At 39.3% G+C, this 22,818-nt stretch overlaps 1 protein-coding gene across 11 annotated transcripts in view; it reads left to right on the forward strand.

The window, feature by feature from the left end:
- The first annotated feature begins 323 nt into the window (after positions 1 to 323).
- TRPS1 (transcriptional repressor GATA binding 1) overlaps positions 324 to 22,818 on the forward strand; it is a 257,926-nt gene continuing 235,431 nt past the window's right edge. For 4 of the 11 annotated variants that reach the window (XM_047725096.1, XM_047725107.1, XM_047725101.1 and 1 more), the window contains exon 1: positions 324 to 882. Coding sequence is in view for 1 of the 11 variants with exons in the window: in XM_047725102.1 (XP_047581058.1) it covers positions 1,546 to 1,555 (10 nt within the window). In the remaining 10 variants the exon portion in view is untranslated. Of the gene's footprint in view, positions 883 to 1,041; positions 1,556 to 6,763; positions 7,826 to 19,858; positions 20,287 to 21,696; positions 21,816 to 22,818 lie in introns of those variants that run through there. The other 7 variants (XM_047725100.1, XM_047725102.1, XM_047725099.1 and 4 more) reach the window with 5 other exon arrangements.

The following is a 22,818-nucleotide window of genomic DNA, read 5'->3' on the forward strand; positions in this document are numbered from 1 at the left end:
GTGCTCTGGGACCATCGGCTTGGCCGCCACACACGGGCCCCCACCTGGCCCCCAGCCCCCCAAGGTAGGTCCTAGCCTTTATCACATTATTCCTAAAGCTTTCGGTTTTTTCCTCGGTTTCCAGCCCGCACGTTCACACATGGGGGTGGGGGAGGAGGAGGGGGTAGAGGCGGGGCGGGAAGGTAGCTGGGTCCCGGCTCCGCGCAGCTCTCATTTGAGGCGCTCCGACTCGGGCGAAGTTCTCGCGCAACCGGCACGCCGCGGCCGGGGCCGGTCCCTGCGGGCGGCGGCGGCGGCGGGTGCTCGGAGCCGGGCGGGGCGGCGGCGGCGGCGGCGGCGGCACGGGGACGCGCGCTGTCTCTTTAAGGGAGCTCGGTCTGGGGTGGCGCTTTCCTCCGCGAAGGCTCCTTTGATATTAATAGTGTTGGTGTCTTGAAACTGACGTAATGCGCGGAGACTGAGGTCCTGACAAGCGATAACATTTCTGATAAAGACCCGATCTCACTGCAATCTCAAGCGTCCTCTTTTTGGTGCTGCTCGTTTCTCCAGACCCCGCGTCCTCTCGATCGCTCTCTCGCCTTCCTATTTTTTTTTTTTTTTAAACAAAAAACAACACCCCCTCCCCTCTCCCACCCGGCACCGGGCACATCCTTGCTCTATTTCCTTTCTCTTTCTCTCTCTCACTCTCTCTCTCTCTCTCTTTTTATAAAGGGGGGGGAGGGAAGGGAAAGGGGGGGAGGCAGGAAAGACCTTTTTCTCCCCCCCCCTCCCCCCCAATAATCCAAGATCAACTCTGCAAACAACAGAAGACGGTTCATGGCTCTGGCCGCCGCGCCACCATCTTTCGGGCTGCCGAGGGTGTTCTTGACGATTAATCAACAGGTAAGGAGGGGCCCGGGCGGGCCGCGGGGCCGGGGGCCGCGGGGGGTAACGGGGGGCGCGGGCGCCTCTCGGCCGGGCCCGGGGCGCCGCAACGCGAGTGTTGCGCCCGCGCGTGTGTGCGCAAAATGTGGGCGATCGCGAGCGGGGAGCCCTGGGAATTAAAAGTGACTTTCTTTGGAAAAAAAAAAAAAAAAAAAAAAAAAAAAAGCAGAGGGAGAGTGTGCAGAAAGCCAAGCGCAGGCTTCTCGGGTTTCACATGCATTTTCTTTCTTCCTTTTTGCGCGTGTGATTTCTTTCTTTCTTTCTTCTCTTCTGCTCTCTTCCCCCCCTTCCTCTCCTCCTTTCGGTGGGTCTGAGGCAACTGAGCCTTAGAAACGAGCGACTTCAAACCGCAGTAGCCCCTGGAGTCAGGAGGGTCAAGTTCAGCCGCCAGGGAGGAGGAAAAACAAATCCCCATTTGCCAAAAAAAGAAGTTTCAGGCCGGTGCCCCCTCCCCCTCGCAGCCCCACTCCCCCTCGCTGTCTCTTTCTGGCTGATTTTAATTCTCTCCTACCGGGCGCAGCGGAGGAGCTGGAGGTGGTTGGACCCGAGGGGCCGCCGCCGCCGCCGCCGCTGCAAGTTTTCTGGGGCTCCTGACAAGCCGGGAGCAGACTAGGCACCAGCATGCAGAGTAGTAAGTTGGGCCAACTTGGGAGGGTCGGGAGGGTCTCAGAGAGGGGCCCTTGGTGTGGTTCCCAAAGTGGGAAAACAGCGCAGGAACTGGCGTTGGCTTTGAAGAGTTTGCAAAGCCAGGCTTCAAACTTTTTCCCTTAAAGGCCCAGCTGGGCTGGAGAAGGAGGGTGTCGCATCCCTTGATGCACCCGCCTCTGCGTGGCTCAGGGCAGCTTGGCCGAGGGGTCTGTGCCCTGTCCGTGCCATGTGGCAGGGCCTTGCTGCCCAGGCGCTTCCGTCGGGGCTGAGGAAGGGGCAGACTTCCTCGGTGGCGCGGGTGATGCCCATGTGTCGCGGGTCAGCGGACACTGGACGGTGATTAAATGCCTGACAGCGGTGGGACATCCCGGCGGACGGGCGCTTCGCCTTCTGTCTAGTTCCTGTTTGGGTTCCAGAGAAACGCATCTTTGAAAGGCCAAGGCAAACATGGCTATCCCTTCAAATAACTCCAGGATTATAGGACCCCATGAATAATTTCAGGGTGAGGCGGAGGTGGGAGCTGTTTGAAGTGCAAAGCTGTTTTTGTGGCTGGGAAAGCTTTTTTGTTAGTACCTGTGTGAGATGGTGGTGCTTCCCGGTTCCCCTGGGAAGTCAGTAACTGTTTTATGGCCTTGAGACTCTAAAGCAATTTAAGTTAGAAGGCTAGAAGGACTGGTCGGTTTCAGAGGGAATCTTGGACTGATTAAATTTGAGGTCTTGCTTTACTTCCTCATATGTCTTTAGGCCTCAGAATTGATACTGTTCAAAGTTTTTGAGTTAGGGCGGTGGATCTTACTGATGAATCAAAATTATGATAGAATATTCCTCCTAATCCTATTTTGGAAAATCTCGGCCAGAGTTTTAAGTGAGGTAAGTGGTGAGAAGCAGAGCGGAGAAGTGAGATCGCAGAGAAGTTGGGCCGATTCATTGAACTTTTGGAGATTGATTGAACTTTTATAAAGGCACCAGGTGAACAGGGAAGGGTCTGAGAGGAAAAATAAGTACGAAGTGATCTCCAGATAGGACTGGGGAGAGAATTATAAAGAAATGATTACTCGAGGCCTGGTTGTTGGCTAAAATGATTGTTCAAAGGAAAAAATACTATAGGAACCTCTAGCCACTCTTCAAAGTCATCCAGCTCTTAAGTTAAAACCTATGGATCTTGCTGGCATCATGTTACTTTCCTGCTGGTTTTAGGAAAAGTTGATCATTTAGAAAAGGCTGCCAGAGTTAAAAATGCAAGGGGCAGCAAAGGAAAGTAATGCGGCGGCCAGTTCTTGACGTGGACAAAATGAGAATGAAAGTTTCTGAGCTCACTGTTGTCAAGTTTCTTACATGTTGCTCATTTGCTTAGGACGCTTTCTCAGATATTCCATCGGTTAATGTAAAAAAGCAAACTCGCTCAAAAATGGTGTGGGCTTTTTTTCTCCAAGTCTGCCAGGGTTGTGAATAAATACAGGGTTTGTATGGGAAGATGAAGCGTTTCCTGTAAGTTGTGATGCTGACAGGACAGTCTGGAAATGATACCAACATTTTGAGGATTTTTTTTTTTTTACTTTTAAGTGAAAGTTTATTAATGACATGCTTAATCTTAACAAGTCAAACATATTGTTCTTAGAGCTTATCTCTCCTCAGATTTCATAACTTCCTTTTAAAGCTTTACCCCTGGATGAAAACATCTCTAGAGTCAGTAAAATAGTGCCATGAGTGTGCTGAAGTTGGGCGATTATTTTTGAATATTAACAGTGTGAAAATAAAACTCCTGATGGGGAGATGGAGTTCTAATGCCACATTCTGACTTGATTTCTCTAAATGTGAAGCATTCCGAGGGTTCATTAATACTCCGTTGGCAAAGTATTATTTGCCACGGTTGAGTTGATGTTACGGCTTCCCAATATATATATTATATGTTAGGATATATGTGTATAGAATGCTTTCCTACACGTAATAATCAAGTCTGACGCTCTCCAAGTAAATGGTGGAACACAGCAAGTTCCTTACAAAAAAAGTTTGTCACTCCTTTGAATTCTGGACGCTGTAAGGGTGTCTGCTGCTTTTTAGATGTTGCCCTTTGTCTCTGAAAGGTAACATGAAAAGTAAGGAGAACGATGTCATAGTAGTGAGATCTGAGGCTGATTTTAGAGCTCAGCATTCTGATGATTAGTGTTTTAAACAATTTAATAAAATTTTTGCTTGAAAATAGGTTAGACTCTATAATAGTGTACTGATCATAAGTGAGTTGCACATGCCTCTCCCATATTTTCAGTATTATTTTTACTTTTCTTTTAAGTCACATACTACTTCTGAGTTTACTGTGATTTCCAGGGTACAGGTCTCTGTAATACACATAAAGGAATCTTCATTCATAAGGAAAACCTTCAAAACAGGGAAATGGATCCATCTGTTGAAAAGCTGCTTTTTAAGATCTTAGTATTTCAGTGATGTTTCTATTATTGTTGTTATTTGGGGTGTGTGTGTGTGTGCGCGCGCGCGCGTGTGCGTGCAGAGAGAGAGAGAAATAAAGATCACAATTTGCTGTTAGTGATATGCACATTCCTATTAAGATATGCCAAAGGGTGTTAAGTTTTAATAAACTCTTTTCTTACCTTCTTTGTGGAAGTAAGTAGGTGTTACTGAAATTTTTGAAAAGACTTATAGAAAATTGTTTTTGAGCTAGAACTTTATTTTGATTTTGAAATGAGCACAGATATTGCTAACTGGCCTTTTAGTGTTTTTTAATAATGCATGTACTATAGAAATTATTTTTTTTTTTTTACTTCACTGCCCCTTTGGGTAGCAAACAATAATGTAGTAACACTGTGCTATTGTATGTAAAGCCAAATAGACTTTAAGAAATTTATGGGCAGGTGTTTATAATTGATTTAAAGGGAAAATTATTATTTTTGAAGTAAGTGATACACTTAAAATAAGATGACTGGTGCACATTAAAACATATTCTTATTAAGATAGTCTCTGGTGTGTAAAATGAAGCCATTCATTCAACAGACTGACAACTTTCCACTTGGTATTTGCCTTTGCTTAATTTAGTTTCTGCAGGACAGCTAGTGTGGTAGTCTGCATCTGTTTTTGGCAGGCACAGAAAACTATAAACTGAGACAGTTCTGTCCCAAATATCGCAGCTCACAAGTTACAATCAATTTGATAAAAACAGGCAAGTTGTATGGACTTGTTTTCTGATGTTCATCCTTGCTCAAGCTTTCAGGTAACAGGTTTCTTTCTCTCCCCATTTTGCTGGTTATAACTACTAGTACCATGGATAACTAATCCTGAGTCCTGTTAATCATTTATCTACCTTATTTATTATTTATTGAAATTTGGGGAAATTCATGACAGCATCTCTAGACGTGGCTCTACTTTATGTGATGACTACAGCTCTTGGTATCATCAGACAGAAGGTAATGAATTCTTTGTTTCTATAATAGTTTTATAATTTATGAAGTTGCAGGGCTCCCCTTAGCTAAAATATGAAGAAATTTACATCCTTTGCCAGATAGAAATCTCATCTTCTTCTCTGAAGTTCCTGTGATGGTCACGTATATAGAAGACTAATGCACTTTGCAGTTATTTCCATTGAAAAAAACTTAGCAGAGTTTTTTTTACAATCATCAAAATTATTTGTCTTCCTCAGGCTTTAACCAGTGGATTAAAGTAAATATTCGAAAATGCCAAGCGCTACTGTTCAGTAGCGAACAGAGCTGCAGAGGGAATAACCACTTTTAAAAATTTATCCTCAAATGTGGGTGGGTCTTAGGCTGTTTGTTTATTCGTATAGGATATTTGATTAGTTATATATGACCTTTATAAATACTGTTCTTAATATCACTCTTATGGTCACCTCTAGGGTTTTCCTATCACTTTGTGGTTTTCAGGTCCCTGGGAACTGAATTTGTTCGTCTTTGGTTTGGTTCTCTAATGGGTATAATAACGTGGGACTGGATTTAGTTTAGAAAGAGATCTTTGGGTTTAAGGAGACCTCTTTCACTGAATTTGGGGAAGGATCTGTGGATGAAAATTATTTGAATTGTTGTTAGTTTGAGAAGAAGGCTGACTGGTGGCTGAGGCTATGGTAGCAATGTCAACTTTTTGTCCCCCCCCACCCCTGCTATTTTTTTTTTTTCTAAGAGCACAAATCCAAGTAGCAAAAACAAAGATGAAATTATCTATGCACTTCAAATTTGAAGCCCCATTGGGAATCATTTTCTGATTCAAAGCTTTAATTGAAATACAAATAATGTCAAAATGCTCCCCTCAAAGGCTTTAAGGGTACGCTTTTTGTCCTAAGCATGTTTCATTAAAAATAAGAAAGAAAACTTTTAATTTTTAAAATGTTTCTAGCTCTTTAAAAACCTGCAGTAAATACTTTACAAGTGGCTAGACACCTTCCCTGGTGGTTTAGTTTATACAAGCAGGAAACTTTCTCTCCTACTCTTTCTCTCTTTCTTGTTTTCTTTAAACCAACTGACGTAATGCCAAACTTTGCTTTAAAAGAACAGACAGAAGTAATTGGTAGCTTTTAACTTTTAATAATGTTCTGGATTGGTTTTAGTGGCCAAAATGCCATTTAAAAAAAAAAAAAAAAGTTCAAGTAAGAACGGGCTTGTGGCCTGAGGAAGAAAGGCTCTGTTGATGCAGTTATTTTTATTCTTGTTTTTCAATCTGTTATTAAAAATCTTTCCTGCTGAGCACTGCTGGATTTCTCCAATTGCTCTCTGTGATGGCTGGTGCATTTCAGGTTACCGTAACTTAAACAGTTTTTGGGTTTTGGGGAGAGTGGGTATTTGTGTTGTGTGATTTCTTTCTTATTTGGAAAAAAAAAACATTGTTTTTGTTTCAACTGAGATGAATTAATTAAGATTATCAATGGCGACAGGTCAATGAATGTGTTTACATAAAGAATGCTACACCTGTTAGCAAGAGCCTGAAATGTGGAAGTTTAATTGTGACATTAATCATTTTTATGTGCAGAGGAAGGAAAATAGATGAAACTTTACAAAAATATATTTTTAGATTGAAAACGTTAATTTTAAGGATCGCTGCGTTTCTACTGGTGGTTCTTCTATTCGCACAATTTTAAATAATTTTTTAACCCTGTGTATCACATGGTGTTTTTAGTTTCCTTTTTTTTTTTTTTTAAATCGTCATTTTCTCTCTTCCTGACCTTACACAGGCAAACAGAACTTTCTCCAGTTCAGAGACATGTTGGTGATGTTCATTGACATCAGGGTAACTTCAGAAGCTGGCAAGTAGGAACATCTTTTCGGAGGGCAGAAAGATTTGTGCCAGTTTTTCCTTCCTTGGGGAAAGATACTCCACCCAGAAACGGGGCCCTCCGCCCCATTCGGTGGGCCAGAACTGAGTATCAATGTTGCTGGTGTGAATTTTTCGTAAGGTCTAAATCTTCTGGTTACTTGTCTTGGACTTGGCTTTTAACCCTAAATTTGTTTTGAGAGTTTTTGTTTATTTTTTTCGTTACACAGAGCGTATTTTAAAAAAATAATATATCCTGAAATTAGATATCACGGAGATACCTTAAGATGTCTTCTAAGGCTTTTACAATTACAAAAGTATTCCGCATGTTCAGGGAAGTTGACGTGTTCTCTGCATAGAAATTTGACAGTTTTGACTTACCTTATGTCTTTCTCAGTTTTTCTTTGAGAGCTAAGATTTTAGTTCAAATCAGGGGCATTCTCTCTTTGCTAACTACTCCTTTTCTTACGGATTTGTCAGGAAAAACTTTAGGAACTGAGGCTGTAGGTTGTTCGCATGGAGCATGGTGAGAGTATCTTAGTCTTACTTTATTTTATTTTTCACAGAGTTTTCAGACATAAATTTAGTTATGGGTTTCTCTGCAATGGCATTTTTATTTAATGAATGTCGGTTTATTATTTCAAAACTGAGGGAACAGTAATAAAGTTTAGCAAGAAGGAAAAAAAAAAAGGCAGAGGGTGGTGTTCCGAGCTCCAGTCCTTTAATATCAGCAGTGTGTGTTCTGTTTAGTGGTGGGGAGGGGTTGGGGAAGCTTTGTGGGAGATGATACAAAAAAAAAAAAAAATCCATCATTTGCGCATATGATCCCCTCCCCTTAAGGTTTACTTAAACAATATGTTTCAGTTTTGCCTCAAACCATTCCGCACCACTTCTGCTCCCAAGAACCCACCACTATCTTGGTTCCTGAGAGATTAAGGATGACACTTTCAGTTGTATAATGAACTGCAGTATTGTTTGAACAAAGGTAACATATTTTGATTTGTATAATTTTTTGGTAGTTACTAATAGGATACCTCTAATATGAGAGGAAAGCTAGCAGTGGAAATGCCTACAAATGCTTGTAGTATCCACGGTAGCTATACTGTGTTTAAATTATTGCTGGGGTGTGTGCATGCGGTTGTGGGTGTGTGGTACGGGTGTCATGTATGTGCACTGACAACAGGCAGCTACACCTGGATGGTGGATTCTAATATGGGAGACCACTAACTCTGCCCTTTAAACAGGAATCTTTTAAGGAGTTACATGACCTACTTTATGAAGTCTAGAAGTTTGAAATGGGTATGAGGTTTAAACCTAATGAAGCCATCGTTATCATAATACTCCTATCTGCCCTGAATTTACTAAGCAGTTTCAAAAATGACAAGGAACTATAAATCAAAATGCCCCCTTTCGCTGTATTTTTCAGAAATGCTTCTGAAGAAGAACTTTTTAAAGTCCCACTTGTTTCTGTTGAGGGGAGCAGTTCAGTGGCAGAGCTGTTTCCGAATATTATCTTTTTATGGGATAGTACTTCATAGCTTACGCTTCTATCCCAAAACGTTATGTAGAAATAATATGGAACATGTAAAGACTCTGTACTGTGACCCAATGCGTTTTTCCCTAGGGTGATGGATTCTGTGCGTCACGCCAGTGCGATGCTATTTGCCAGGCTTGTTATACTGGTTTTGAGGGTTGCTGTATGTCCTAGTTCATCAAGCAACACAATACAACAACTTTGGTATCTAGGTAATTGACACAGTCAAAATAGGCTCTGGAAAATGTTCCAAATACTTCTAACTTAGAAGTTAACTTATATGTTCAATTTGTTTAACATTTGAGTAAACAATGACTCATTGTCAGCTATTTAAGCCTTCTATAGTGGATAGTGTTAGAAGGAAATATACAAGTGCCCATAGTTTATTTTGTTTCTTTTTTCCTTTATTTGAAGGGAGCATGGTTCTCCTGTTTGCATTTCTAATTGCTCTGTTAATCATTTTGTATTCCTGATAGTAAGTAGTCTAGTATTACGGAGAATAATAAACATATTCATAGATAGTATCTAATGTATATGTCCTAAGCTTTAAAAAACAATAATAATATATTATTTGAGTATTAGAATAACCTAGAATGAACCCAGGATAGGATGATAAATACACCACAGCTGCTCCTTAGACATTAAATATATTTTAGCTGTAGAAAAAAAAAAAAAGATAAAAAAGATTCCAAAGCCTCAGAGCTTTTTCACTTGTAGAATCTGGATAGAATTTACGAAACTTACTAATCAACAAATACTTTTAATATAACATGTGCTTCTCGATTAGATTCTACGACGTGGCTTTCAGTGGATTCTTGTAGATCACTATTGCAGTTTTTCCTTATAAAAACATATATTATGTCTGAGATCAGACACATCTATAAATAGTATAAATATATAGGGCAGGAGTTGATTTGTGGAATCTGTTTTCTCTTACGTGATACATTTCACATGCAAAGGGATCAGGCATTATTAATCTAGTTTTAGCTTTATTTTCTCTGAGCTATGCACAAGTGCAGCATATGAATTTGTGACTTCATATTAACTTAGTGCGTACATGTACGTACACATATCTGTATTCTCACTCGTATAGAATGTCTCGCATTACAGGCACTGAATGGAATTTTAACGTAGTACACATTTTTAAAAATGACTTTAACCTTTGTAATACCCATTTTAATTACTTGATGTATCCCAACACCTTTTTGAGGGTTAATTTAATTATAGTTTTGTTTCTGAAAGGAGAGCAAGATTGGCAATAACTTTAAAAACTAACTTCTTGTGACTTCTCTGTGATGTCATTATCCAGACATCATCTTTAGCTCTGAAACACATGGAAATAAATACATCAGACTTTTAATGCTCTCAATACTATTAAGTAGTTCTGAACGTATAAAAGATCCTGAAAGAGATTTTGGCTTTTGTTTCAGCTTTATTTTATGATACCACTAAATTTTTTTGAAAGAGAATCTCACTCCCTGTGATTTTTAAAAAATACCATTCAACTGATGAAGTTAATACCAGTTATATATCTATTAATTTTAGTCAAGACCCATGTTACTAATTTTTCTCATGGCATGTTAGCCCAGTTGTTGAATGATTAATAATTCTTTTATCAACTGTTCCTGGATATACCTTGAGATCTTTTAAAACCGGGTATTTGCTGTATCTGGCCTTTGAATTTTTATGTTAATAAATTGATTTGATTATGAATTGAAGAAACACAACTGATTATATTTAATACCATCTTTAGCTTATTATTGGAAGTATCATTGCAAAATTTTCACATCAGTTCTTCAAGGTTAGGTACGTTTTAGAAAATAACCTAGGTATAAGTGACCAGTGGAAGCAATTACATACAAGCAAGGAGTAATACAAAACATTATTTTCTGTAACTTGGAAGCAAATCCTAAGAGTTGTTTCCCTTTTGCATTTAGGACAAATTTGCATTACATTCATGACATGAAAGATGTGGTAAATTACTGTAAGAAACTCACTGTCATCTAAACCTCAATGACTGTGAACTCTTTATTTAACTCTCTATCCCATTACTTTTTATTCTACTTTTAAATGTCCTGTTCTTAAGACAATTTCTGTTGTTGAAAGAGTGTCCTAATTATTTACATTTCACTTTTTCTTTGTCTTCTGATAAACTTTAAGAAAACTGTCACTTGTAAGATTTTAAGCCGATAGTAGGAATCATAATGTACACATTTTATGTATAAATATGTACATGATTTTGCGTGTTCAGTTTGTCAGACATTTAACTCTTAAGTGTTACACATACTTGTGTGTACTTATGTACATACCTATCACATATTTTTACTCCTAGAAATGCTCTATACATCATTAATTTTAATTATGTATATACATGCTCTTCTCACTCCCCGAGTAATTTGATATATCATTGACAATAATAAACACTTAGAAACGAGGCCAGTAATGACTAGAAATGGAAAATAGGGGGATAGATATTAATGTAAGCAGGTTTTCCTCTTTTTTGTTTGTGTCACGTTCAGTTGCTATTTAAAAAGATATATGTGTGTGTGTAGATATATATGTGTGTGTATATGTATCTGAACAGAAGGGGAGATATGGATACTGTACAATTCATTATAACGTAAGGAACTATTGCAATATACGGCTTTATTTATTTATATATTTTTAACACAGGAAACTTTGACCCTTTTGCCTGTGGTACTTGGGAATTTTAGATAAACCCCATTGGGGTCACACTCATCAGTTCCAGCTTTGCGTGACAAAAAGCATTCACTAGCTTCTGGTGCGCTAGCTACTGTGCTGTTTTCCTTCAGGACTGGAAGTCCTGTAAGTTAATTTGGCACTTGAAAGCACTATTAGAATTTTTCCTTTTTGAAAATCCTCTGGATGGTTTTCAGAGGAGTAAGCAGAGATCACGGGCAGCGTGATGTTCATTTCAGGATGCTAAAGAAAATTACACTGGGAGCAGGCTTGCTTCCTCTAGATTATTCTGCCATGCTTTATTACCATTTTTTTTTCCATTTTTTTTCTCCTCTTTGGGATATAATATTTCAGTTTAAGGAGGAATAAAAATTTCTCTTTTAGTGGAAAAATGTGCTACCTGTACATACTTCATAGTATGTACATTTGGAGGGGGAGAGCAGTATAAGAAGAAGAGAAACTTGTATACTATAAAATGATAATATGCTTTTGTTTGCTGTTGAACAGGCCTTTGCCATTCCATTTCTATGAGGAAATGCAATGAATGAAATTAAATAAAGTTGTGGTATAATTTTGAAATGATTGTAAGCACCAACTGTGACATATTTCTGGCAGAAAGATTAAGACAATGTTAGTTTCTCAGTGCTTCCACCAAACTCTGTATTCCAAGTTTATAAATATGAATTTGGCCATTTGATCACAGATGATGTTTGATATGAATGTATCTTGATTCAGGGAAGAAAGTGCTTAAATTATTCTCACCATCAGTATGCTTTAGATCTGCAAGAAATACAATGCCAAGTATCATGCTGTCAGTCCTTTGAGATTTTTTAGTAAAGAGTTTTACTTGTTTATAGTAGCTTATATTCAGTGATATCAAGCACAGGCTGCTTAACATATTTGTGCCTTGAGCTCTAGTTGAAGTTCAATAAATGATTGTTATTTCCACCGAGATTTAGGGAGTAATGTACTAGAATAGTAGCCATCTCCTAATGATGGTTCTGAGGTTTGGAATTTGTAACTGATTTTTAGGAGATATAGCATAAATATAATAATTGGTAGAAATATTTAGAGTGATCACCTTTTATACAAGTTAGTTCTGTCTTTCATGTCTAGGAAAATATAGCAGTGAATGTTTGCTTTTTGTATGTTTTGTCTCCAAGCAGAGGAAACTGACAGTTTTATGTTTTAAGTGCCGAAAGTTGTTCTTGGCTAAGCAGTCCCTGAGTTAATCACTGGGATGTTAACTTGAATTTTTGTCTTTGAAAAGTTTTTGAATTTTAAAGCGAAATATGCTTCCATTATTTCCAAATTGACATCCTGCGCCCTGGATTGGTTTTTAGAGAAATGTTTTCCAAATTTTCTTGGATTGCTTGAAGTCCATTGATTTTGAAATATTTAGTTTTGTTTTTTTAAGCTTTTCTGAAAGGAGAGGAAAAATTTCATCTTTTTAGGATTTTCTTCTTATAGAACTCTCGTTATTTACCGCTAACTGCAAGTTAATTTTGCATTTATTTTGTATACTTTTTTCCTTTCGTGTTCTTTTCAGAAACTCATTTTGATGCATCAGAAACTGAGAGAACAGTGATTTCAGCTCTCCCGCCACCCCTTTCTGTGATAAGATATTGTGGCCATTGCTAAGGAGTCACTACAGAAAGATCCTGTCTTATGTCATTTGCACAATTTCATTATTACTTCAGAAGAATGATATCTGAAAATCATGTATTTATTCTAATTGCAAATATTGTGAATGGTGTAAAATTACATGACATTTAGCTTTTTCTCATTTGCGTCTTAGGCAACTGGTGTCTAAAAATTTGTTTGAAGGAGAAAGAAAAAGTATTATAACCAGCTTTGAAATTAAGCAGTCTTGTGGAATTCTCCAAAATGAATACGAAAATATAAAATACTGTCAGCACACGGGGTTAAAATTAACTTTATATGTATAGTGGTGGCTTTAACCTGACATATTTTAATGTAAAAGATGTTTTAGGACCAAGATGATTTTCTCTCATGTTGTCTGTATTTTATTTTTTGCAAACTGCTCAAAATGATTGGCATCCTTAAATTATGGTTATGTGTAAAACAAATAAGGCTTCTATTATAAAGAAACAATAGCTCTGAGCATTATCTTAAAAGACTATTTTAAAATATTTTCGTTTGCAACGAATACATCAGGCCCAAAGGAAATAGATAGTATCCCTAACACATCGCCCACACTATTCTCTCCAAGTGGAATTGACTCAGAGAGTGCATTAGTTCTGCTCCTAGTGGATTGATTTCATAGTATTTTGGTGTCTCTGCTGGTAGAAGTGTAGATGAAGTGTAGATATTTCAACCAACCACCACCTCCTTCTTTGGCTTCTCTGGTATCAGGTGAACATTCTGCCAAAACTTTTGGTCCTGGCCAGTGTAACCAAAAGCACGTTGTGGAATTGGGCTGATGGGATAATTTCAAGTCATGTTTGATATGGTATTCTGAAAAAATAATTTAAAAAACTTACCTATTTGGAATAGAGTGGAAGAGCTGGGACGGTATTTTTAGATTTAATTCGAAGAATTAAAACAGTTCTATAGATGCATTTCTCCTTTTCCTAATGTGGGAGAAAGTGGGGTTTATTTGGGTAAACACCTTTGAGAAATAATCGGTTAACTTATTTGACAAAACATGATCCTATAAAAATATGCACGGTAATATGTGCGTTTTGTTTCTTTAGGTTCCATCAATAAAACCATGTACAAAAGAAAATGAACAGAATACATTTAATCACCTGTCTGAGGTCAGATGTAGAGGGAACCGCATAGCCTGCGAGAGAATTCTCTTAGTTCTGTGCTTGTGTTCGAAAACCTGGCCCCGTCTCCTTTGCTCATGCGCACATTTCATCATGGGTGCCAGAGTGTCTAGCGCTCCGCTTCCCACGGACGCGTGGAAATGAGGATTTAGGCTTGAGAGCCTTTGAACGGTATTCTGCTGAGGAAAAGTAGAAGCTGGCTCATGAAACACTTCTTTTACCGACTGAACTTCTCTCGCATGGTCCATCTAAAATCTATGACTCAAGTTTAAATTTTGGTTCTTCGTTGTTCTGTCATCTAGGTATTATTCAGAGCGGCCCTAGGATCATATTTTCTTTTGAGGATTAGAAGCTGACTATTCTAGCAGAAGCATCTTATTTTACAAAGGAGAGCACTGAGGATGAAGTTAAGTGAATTTCCCATGAGCGCACAGCCACTGAGAAAAAGAACTGAGCTTAGAACCCGTGTCTGGTCGTCATCTCCATGTCTGCCTAGAACGCTAGACGGGTGTGAGGTTTGTGGAGGGAGTCTGCCTAGTACCTGAAATTCACTAGTCTTCATTGTTCCCTTTGTGGATGAATTTGAGAAAAGAATGAGAGTATCATTTATTCCCATGCAGTGGGGGAATTGATCATATAATAAATCAGTTGGTTCATTCACGGTGTTTCTTTATCAATACCTTATGACCGTAGCGGAATCAAATGTGTAATCCAGAAGTTATCCTGAAAGTTAAAAAGTTACTGCATAAAATTTAGGCTTAATGCTCCTTCAAACCCCTGAACAATTCAAGCCTCATGTGTATAAAATTCAGTTGGTAAAGAATCGGTTATAAAATGGTCATTAATAAGGACTTAGTTTGTATTATTCTTCTCCCTGTAGTTTAGTAGTTTAAAATACCTCCCAACATTTATCTGTTTTCAGGCCAACTTTAAAAATGAAAACAGTCCATTTGAATTAAGGATTTTTTTTTTTTTTTTATCTTCCAAGAAACTGGACTTTTCTTTATTCATAACAGCCATAAGCCCCTTGGCAGGTTGAAAACTATAGACAGCATCTGTGAGATTAGGCCTGAAATGTGCAATTAGTTATTAAAACGTGGTTGAGAAACCACTCGTGGCATTTTAATAAACTCCTTAGCATTTAGAAAAACAAATTAACAAAAGAATAATAAGGAACTTCATTTATTTTAAATGCTGTTGTTATTCTGTCTTTTGAATGATAAATTTCATTAGCTTAAATATAGTAAAAATGATATTTTAAAATATAAATGTAATGTCTTTATTTTTCTTTTAGAATTTCTTTAAAGTTACATTTTTATCCACGACCCCTCTGTACAATATAAAGACAATTAACAGTTCTTTATTGGTTCAAGTTAAACTAATTTTAATCATTTACTCTGTCACATCGGGAAAAGCAGAAAGAAATTCTCTGTCTTAGACATCTGAAGTGTATTTTACTTAAATTTCTTATTTCTTCTTATCTTTTACTTCTAATAATTATATAATCTAAAGGTTAATGCAGCTCCCTCCTCAGTGAGATTTATGATGGTTCCCCAACCTCCAAAGGCACTCTCATTTCCATTTCTGTTTTAAAGAAGTTTTGGTGAGAGCCATGCAGAAAACTGTTGGACCCAAGATATCCCCAAACCGTTTTAGAAGACAGTTCTAGGAGGGTCTTTGACAAGGAGGAGGAGGTGGGTCAGACCCTGGAAATGGCAAATTTTGGTCCAGGGTTTGCTCTTGAACCCATTTCCTGTTGAGCTGCCCATTGAAGAGACCTGCTGGACTGCCTTTTATTTGTCTGGGTTTGTGTCTTAGCCAGAGGGCAGCCTTGTCTTTTTTTTTTCTTCTTCCCTTCTTTTTAATTTGGTTGTTTGGTTTCACTAATGTTTCTATCAGGGGAAAAGCCTTTATAAATGGCTGCTGTGAATAGTATTCCTTTAAAAGTAAGAAAGTTTTCCTGTGGAGAAAATATCACGTTCAGTCAGTTAGAAGTAATTACATGGGACAGTAATGAAATAATCTTTAATATTAAAAAGCATTTCTTCCAAAATGGGTTGAGGAATCGTCTTAATGAGTTTGGTGACCATCTTACAGAAAACCTCTTTATTGGTATAGTGAACATGTTGTACAGAGAAAGGCTGAAAACTTCCATTACTATTGACTAACTATCTAGGATTTTTGCTCTCCTCTGCCTCTGGTAGTTGATTATATAGCAGATTTTTTTTTTTTTTTAATGTAGTTGACTTCTTTTAATTCTACCGTTAATTAGAGTTTAACACCTGATGTTTACTTGATGGAACCATAGGAAATGCTATCAATACTTACATTGCCCTCCTTTTTCTTAATGTTACTTTGGGATTTATTTTTCTACTGATCCTTTCCCTGTATTCCAAGTATCTCTTTTTCTCCATTGACTTTAAGAGATTGGAACCCTACCATGTTCTCTTGGCATTGCAGATCAAAATAAATTTTAAGTGGCTCCTACTTCTGGGATTTGTTTTTCAGAAAGTACTTTATTGTTGGCTTTTAAAACAGGTCACGTCCATATAAGGTTTAAATAAGATGAGTTTTTGTGTTTTTTTTTTTTTAACCTTTCTGCTTATTAAGGAATTTGCTTTCCTGATAAATCAGTATTTGTTCGATTTTTTTTACACTTTCTGAATCACAATTTTGCTAATATATTCATCCACATTTAGTAAACCCCTTTTCAAACATTACTTAAACTGTTTTATATTTGTTCTCATGGCTCATATTTGTAAACAAAGAGTATCCGGGATGTTTTATAGAAGGTAGCTACATGGCATTTATTTTCTGCTCATTTGGATTCTCATTCAATTACAATTGTTCATGGAGCATTCTTAGAATCTAGGAAAAGTCCAGTTGCAATTCTGTAGCTAATATATGGCTACTGAAGCTGAGAGATAGGTTATCGTTTAAATACTGGACTGATTTTAGCAATAGTACACAAATAATGAATATAGCTCCCTCTGAAAACTTAGAAAAATACAAGGTAAAGCAAAACAAAAGGCCACTTTTTATTTATTTCCAGATGGATTCCGTCTTGTACTTGGCATGGCACAAAGTCAAAATGTTGCACTTTGAGATTTATTAATTAGAATGTTTCTAAGCCAGATATAGAATCTGTTCTCCTTTTTCAGATAAAAGATTAACCTACTCAGCTATAAAAATAACTTTAGAGTGGGAAAAACATTGAAATCTCAAATCTGGGTTTTCTTTTCATGTATACTTCCATTTTTCAACAAAGTGAAATCTACCAGGTTCCTCCTTTTGTTGACGCTGTTGTATTGAGGACACCAGTGCCCTAAATGGCAGCCAATCGTCTTTCCATCTGACTGCATCTCTTCAATGGACTGGATGCTGCCAGCCATTCTGTTGATTATCTCTCCAGGCCTGGCTTCTGGGGACAGTGCTTCCCTACCACACTTGCTTTTGTCTGTCCTTGACTTCCCTCTTCATCTCTGCACTTTTCTTTAGTAGTATATGTTTATAAATCTGTTTATCATCATTAGCCTGGCATTCCGGACTCTATCTAAGCTTCGTTCCCAGTTTGCCAACTCTATCTGTACTATACCATGAGTTCTATCCTCAAAGTAGTACTTAGTCCTGGAACATTCCAAAACCAGCCTTCATTCATGTTCATCCCTGAGATGCTTTTCATCCATCCTTAACTGTAGGAATTCTACCTATTGCTCAGATGCTGAGTTTTGTTTTTCTTCCCGAAGCCTTCAGATCTAGAGTCATTTAGATTTAAACATCCCTGCCCTGTGCTCCCATTTATTTGTGGCTTTGGTATGTAGCCCATACCAGAATCTACTTGGCATTGCAAGTCTGAGGAGAGTAAGAGGATACCCAATTTATTTCTGTCCTCTTTACAAAGCCTTAGATTCAGTGGTTTCTCAAAAGTGTTGCATTAAATTGGCACATGGGGGAAGGACACTTTGGCCAGAAGAGCATGGGACCTTTAGGTATTGACAAAATTGTGAAATTGCGTTGTTAAGTTTCAGAGAGGTAAAGGATTATCTGATGTTGCGTAATTAATAGACATTTCTTGAAGTTTGCCCTCAAGTATTGTCCCTAAAGTATAATACTACTGGTTACAACTTAATGTGGCATATTTTGCGGGGTACTTTCAAATTCTGTCTTTTATTGATTAACATCATTGAACCAAGCATGACAGTATGGATAAAACTGAGGGAAAGGGAAGCCCGAACACATTTGTGAATTAGAGAAAAATGAAAACCCATATTGCCTTGTGCTTTACTGGTACTGCCTCTGAGGTAATGCAAAATTGTCAAAGATGCAAAGTGGTAAGTGATGGGCCCTGAATATGTGAAGGTTAACAATGGTAGGTTCCAAGGTCACGAGCCAGAAATGGTTAGTTTTAACTTGCACATGTTGAATGTTTGTCATCCAAAATACTGTGTCCTGATGTTTGAGGACAGTGCTCTACGTACTGGCTTCATGGTGAAAGTGACCTGTAAAAGAGGTCCCATGCTTGGAGGATTTAGATCTTGGGAAGATCTAACACAGACATTGGTGAAGAGGGTTCTTCAGGAGGTGAGCAGAAGCAGAAGTGATGCTGCCTTGGGATGCCCAGGTCTATGGCAGTGAAGGATATTGAACCTCCCCTTGCTCTTTTCAATTTCCATGTCTCCTTGAGGGATGGCCCATAAGGTGATAACTGAATAAGCTACTGAGACATTTCTCATGTTGAAACAAGAATGCCTGAGACGTCTTTGATTACTTGATTTTTACTAATTACCTTTAATTTCATTTTAAAAACCAGGGAACAGTTTCGAAGTTTGTTTTTTTTTTGGCGGGGGTGGGGGGGTGCTTTTTGTTTGTTTTTTTTTTCTTTTTTGTTTTTTTAAAGACCTTATCCTTGGCCTTCTCTCTGTATTTTTTTTTTTTAACTACAAATCTTTCTTTTATCTAAGAATTGGGAAGACCCTTTGATTTAATATATGAATCTATTAAGCACTTAAATATTATCTTAAACAGCTTTGGAAAATTACGAAGGGCTTGCTATTACTGTGCATTCCCAAATCTGTATGGGCATGGAGCGTTGAAGGAGAAATGAAGGAGAGGATCTCTTTAATGAATTTCTTTTCTTTTTTTTTTTAAATACTATTTCCTTTAAAAAAAAAAGATTTTATTTATTTATTTAACACACACAGAGAGAGAGAGAGATCACAAGTAGGCAGAGAGGCAGGCAGAGAGAGAGAGGGGAAGCAGGCTTCCCGCTGAACAGAGAGCCCATGTGGGGCTCGATCCCAGGACCCTGAGATTATGACCTGAGCCTAAGGCAGAGGCTTAACCCACTGAGCCACCCAGGCGCCCCAATGAATTTCTTTACTTCTAGGTCAGCTCATTACGTGGAGGACTCTCATTTATCTGTTTCTTTCTTAATAACAAAACATTCCAAAGCTTCCTAGAAACCTTAGCTAATTGCATTTTTCAGACATACTTTTCTGATGTCACCTTATGTCTATCAGCAACTTAAAAAACCCTTTGGAAGGGATTGTTGGGGATTTTTAAGAGTAATAACTGCCTGAAATTTACAAACTATTTACATGATAGTAGAAGGAGTTTCATGGAAGAGTACTTTCTAGTTAATAAGTAGGAATTTTCAAATCCTCTGTATTTTTCCACAACTGAAGGGGCGCATGCATACTTTTGGTTGAAAGCAAGTAGGCGAAACGTTCGTAGTCCTCTCTTATAGTCTTGGTGGCTTAGAAATCTCTTTATTGTAGTTTCATAATCCCTGACATGACTGTCTAGCTCTCATGTCTGCTAATGTAGAAATTAATGAAGGAAATGTATGTTTTGGCTCCTTAAAATATTCCTTATCAGATAGTATGTGGGAGGCGTGGTCACTGGAGATGCCTCTATTTACCAGCTGGATGGTGTGTGTGTGCCCCGTGAGTTTCTTGTCTCCTAAAGCTGTGTGGTGCCCTTTAATGATGGGAAGGAGCACATTATTAAATGTGTTGGTCGGGCAGTGGTCGTGTTTTCACTTGTGAAAATCCAGGAGCAGAGGGCATGCAAACTTTGCCCAAAGGCTGGATACAGTTTGCATAGAAATGAGCTACGTGTGGCAACAACCGATTTGGTGGATGCCTAGCTTGTGCTGCTCACTAAGGAGAGGTGAGAGCAACCACAGCCCATAGGTGAGCTAGGTTTACGGTGCGGGGGAGAAAGGTTCCTTCCCCAGAGGGGCCACCTTCAGATGATGGTAGTGGGTCATGTTTGTGGAGCGCTGTACTGTGTTGTCTCCAGCTGAGAGAGGAACTGCTGTCATCCACCTTTCTCAGGGCAGTCGCCTAGGCTGGGACAGGTAGCAAGAGCAGAATCAGGATTTGAACCCAGGCAGTGTGGCTGGAGAGCTGACGCTTGGTAAGCACTTCTACTTCACTTCTCATTTGCTGGGAGCAGGGTTTTCAGCTGCTATATAATCCCGGGGTTTCAAAGACTAGGTGACTTTCATACTCGTGCTGTTTCAGTCTGTTTCCTTCTCAAACCCTAATCTACCTTTGTTCATTTTCAGAGAGGTAAAACCATCGTCTTTGTATGTGACATTTTAAAATCTGGTTTTAGTAATAACTCATGTTCAATTTGTGTTTTTTCCAGAGGTGGCTGCAATCTTGTTTAAAAAAAAAAAAAAAAAATCTGTGTTAGTCTAAGTAACTGTGTCTTCTTGGCTCCATTACAGCAAAAAGGCTGTGATCAGCAAACTCTTGTAGGGGGAAGTTGTTGAATGACATGGGGATGTGGTACTGTCCTGTTAATCCTCAGGGCTTTGTGTTTCTTAAATTATTTGCACTCCTGGACAACTGCCCCTGCTCCAAATGGGGTCTTAGCGGGGCATTCTGACTTGGCTTCTGTGTGTTACAAAAACATTAAAAGGAAAGGTTGGTTTGGGTTAGGCTTACAAACCAACCGACCCTTATCATCTTTTAGCTTATTTGTCTCTGTTGGATTAATTAAAAAAATAATTTATATTTTATGAATGAGCTTTAAAGATCCCGCGTGTTTTGGTGGTTAGTATAGTCACACAAGCAAAAGCCAAGAGTAAACCTGATTTTTTTTTTTAAGCCTTGTATTTTTAAGGAGAAATAAAAAATCAGGACCGCAGATCAGTAACAGCAGTAGGATTCCATTTCCTTTTAAACTGCTTCTCATGAAGCTCCGGTCAGAGCGAGTTGGCTGTGTCTCCGAAGGAGGCTGCTTTGCTTGCCGGCTGCCTGTGGCCTTTGAAGCTGCGGCGACAGGAGCTTTGTGTGTGTCGGAGGCGTTCGCGGTGCCTCGCGCGAGCCCCCCGCCCGCCGCCGCCGCCACCACGCGTGCTCGGCGCCGGGCTGTGGGCGTGTTGTCGCAGGCCGCCCCGCGGAAGCGGGCTGTGCGCTCGGCCTGCGCGTCCCTGCGTGCGGCTGGTGCGCGCCCGGCTCCCGGCGCTCCCGCCGCCTCAGCTGCCCCCCCCACCTCCGCACCCCGCGCCCCGCCGGCCGGGTCGGCGGCACCGGCCAGCCCACCGCGCGCGCGTCCCTGCTCCTCCTCTCCGCCCGCGGCTCCCGCCTCCCCGCCCCTCTCCCCACTTCCCAACCTGCTCCGCAGTCTCCAGGAACGCTCTCCTTTCTCGTCTTGGCCTCTCTCTCGCTTCCTCCGCCGCCGCTGCCCCCCTTGGCGCTGACGTTCTCGCCGCCTTTCCTCCTGCGTCGCGCACCCACGACACGATGGGCTCCCGGGCGCTTCCTCCCCCTGAAATCCGACTGTTCACCTGCGACCATTGTGCAACTTGTAGACGGTCGCCCGTTGAGATCACTGAAGTTCTGGCTTTGCCTTCACTAAGCATCTGTGGCATTATTAGCTCTTCGGGCTGTCCCATACTTTCTCCTACACCGTTTGCAAGGAGCTGCTTCCACCAGGTATCTCATGTTTTGCGGTATATTTACCTACGCACCGGTTCTTGAGTACACGGAAGGGTTGTGTCTCCTGCCTTCTCAGAAAGCCACGAGTGCCATAAACATCAGAAACTCAGATCACTAAGTCACAGTGTATGTTATAATTTAATTTAGTAGTTTTTTTTTTTTGTTTTTTTTTTTTTTTTTGTTTTGTTTTTTTTAAATATAAGCGTATGACGCCTCTCTGGAGTGGCTGAGGCTTCTCTCATATTTTTTGGTGTTCTGGTGACGAGGACCTTCTATTTTTCTTAAGGAACACATTTTGAAACGGTTCTGTACCTGGATCCCTATCCAGTTTTAGCCCTCTCTACATTATTGAGCTTATTTTTAAAATTAATTCTTTTTAAGGCCATGCTTTTTACACCCCCTGTATTAATGTCCTTTTCTATAAACCTCTATTGTTAAGGTTATATCATGAAATACCAGTAATTTTAGTAGAGCTTCTCTTCAGCTGTTACCACAAGAAAGTTTTAGCAAAAGGATCGAACTTTATTGTTCATATAATGTATACCCACTTCCTTTTTGTCTCCAAGGTCCTCGTAGGACTGACGTAAAGAATATAGGTGATATATAGCTGGATGGAAGGGAGGCATTTTAGCTTGTAGGGGACAGGTTTTTATAGTGATACCTCGGTTGATTTTAAATTCCCCCCCGCCCCAAAATGGAAATTCAGCTCCTTCTTTATACCCTGTGACAAATTAACTTTTAGTATTGCTCTGCATAGGGAGTGTGTTTAAGTTGATATCATAAGTTATTTCCTAAGACAGGAGAACACTGGAGCTGTTTTTGTTGAAACAAAGTGGACCCTTAAATATAAGAAATGATTTAATAAAGAAGGTCATTTTAAAGTAGCATGTTGAAAAGAAAATGATAATCTTATGATTAAAAACATCAGTAATACTAAACCAATTATTAGTTAAGTACTGCTCTATCCTGAAATTTTTAACTATGTAATTATGCTATGAAA

This window comes from Lutra lutra, chromosome 4 (assembly GCF_902655055.1).
Source record: "Lutra lutra chromosome 4, mLutLut1.2, whole genome shotgun sequence".
NCBI lineage: Eukaryota > Metazoa > Chordata > Mammalia > Carnivora > Mustelidae > Lutra > Lutra lutra.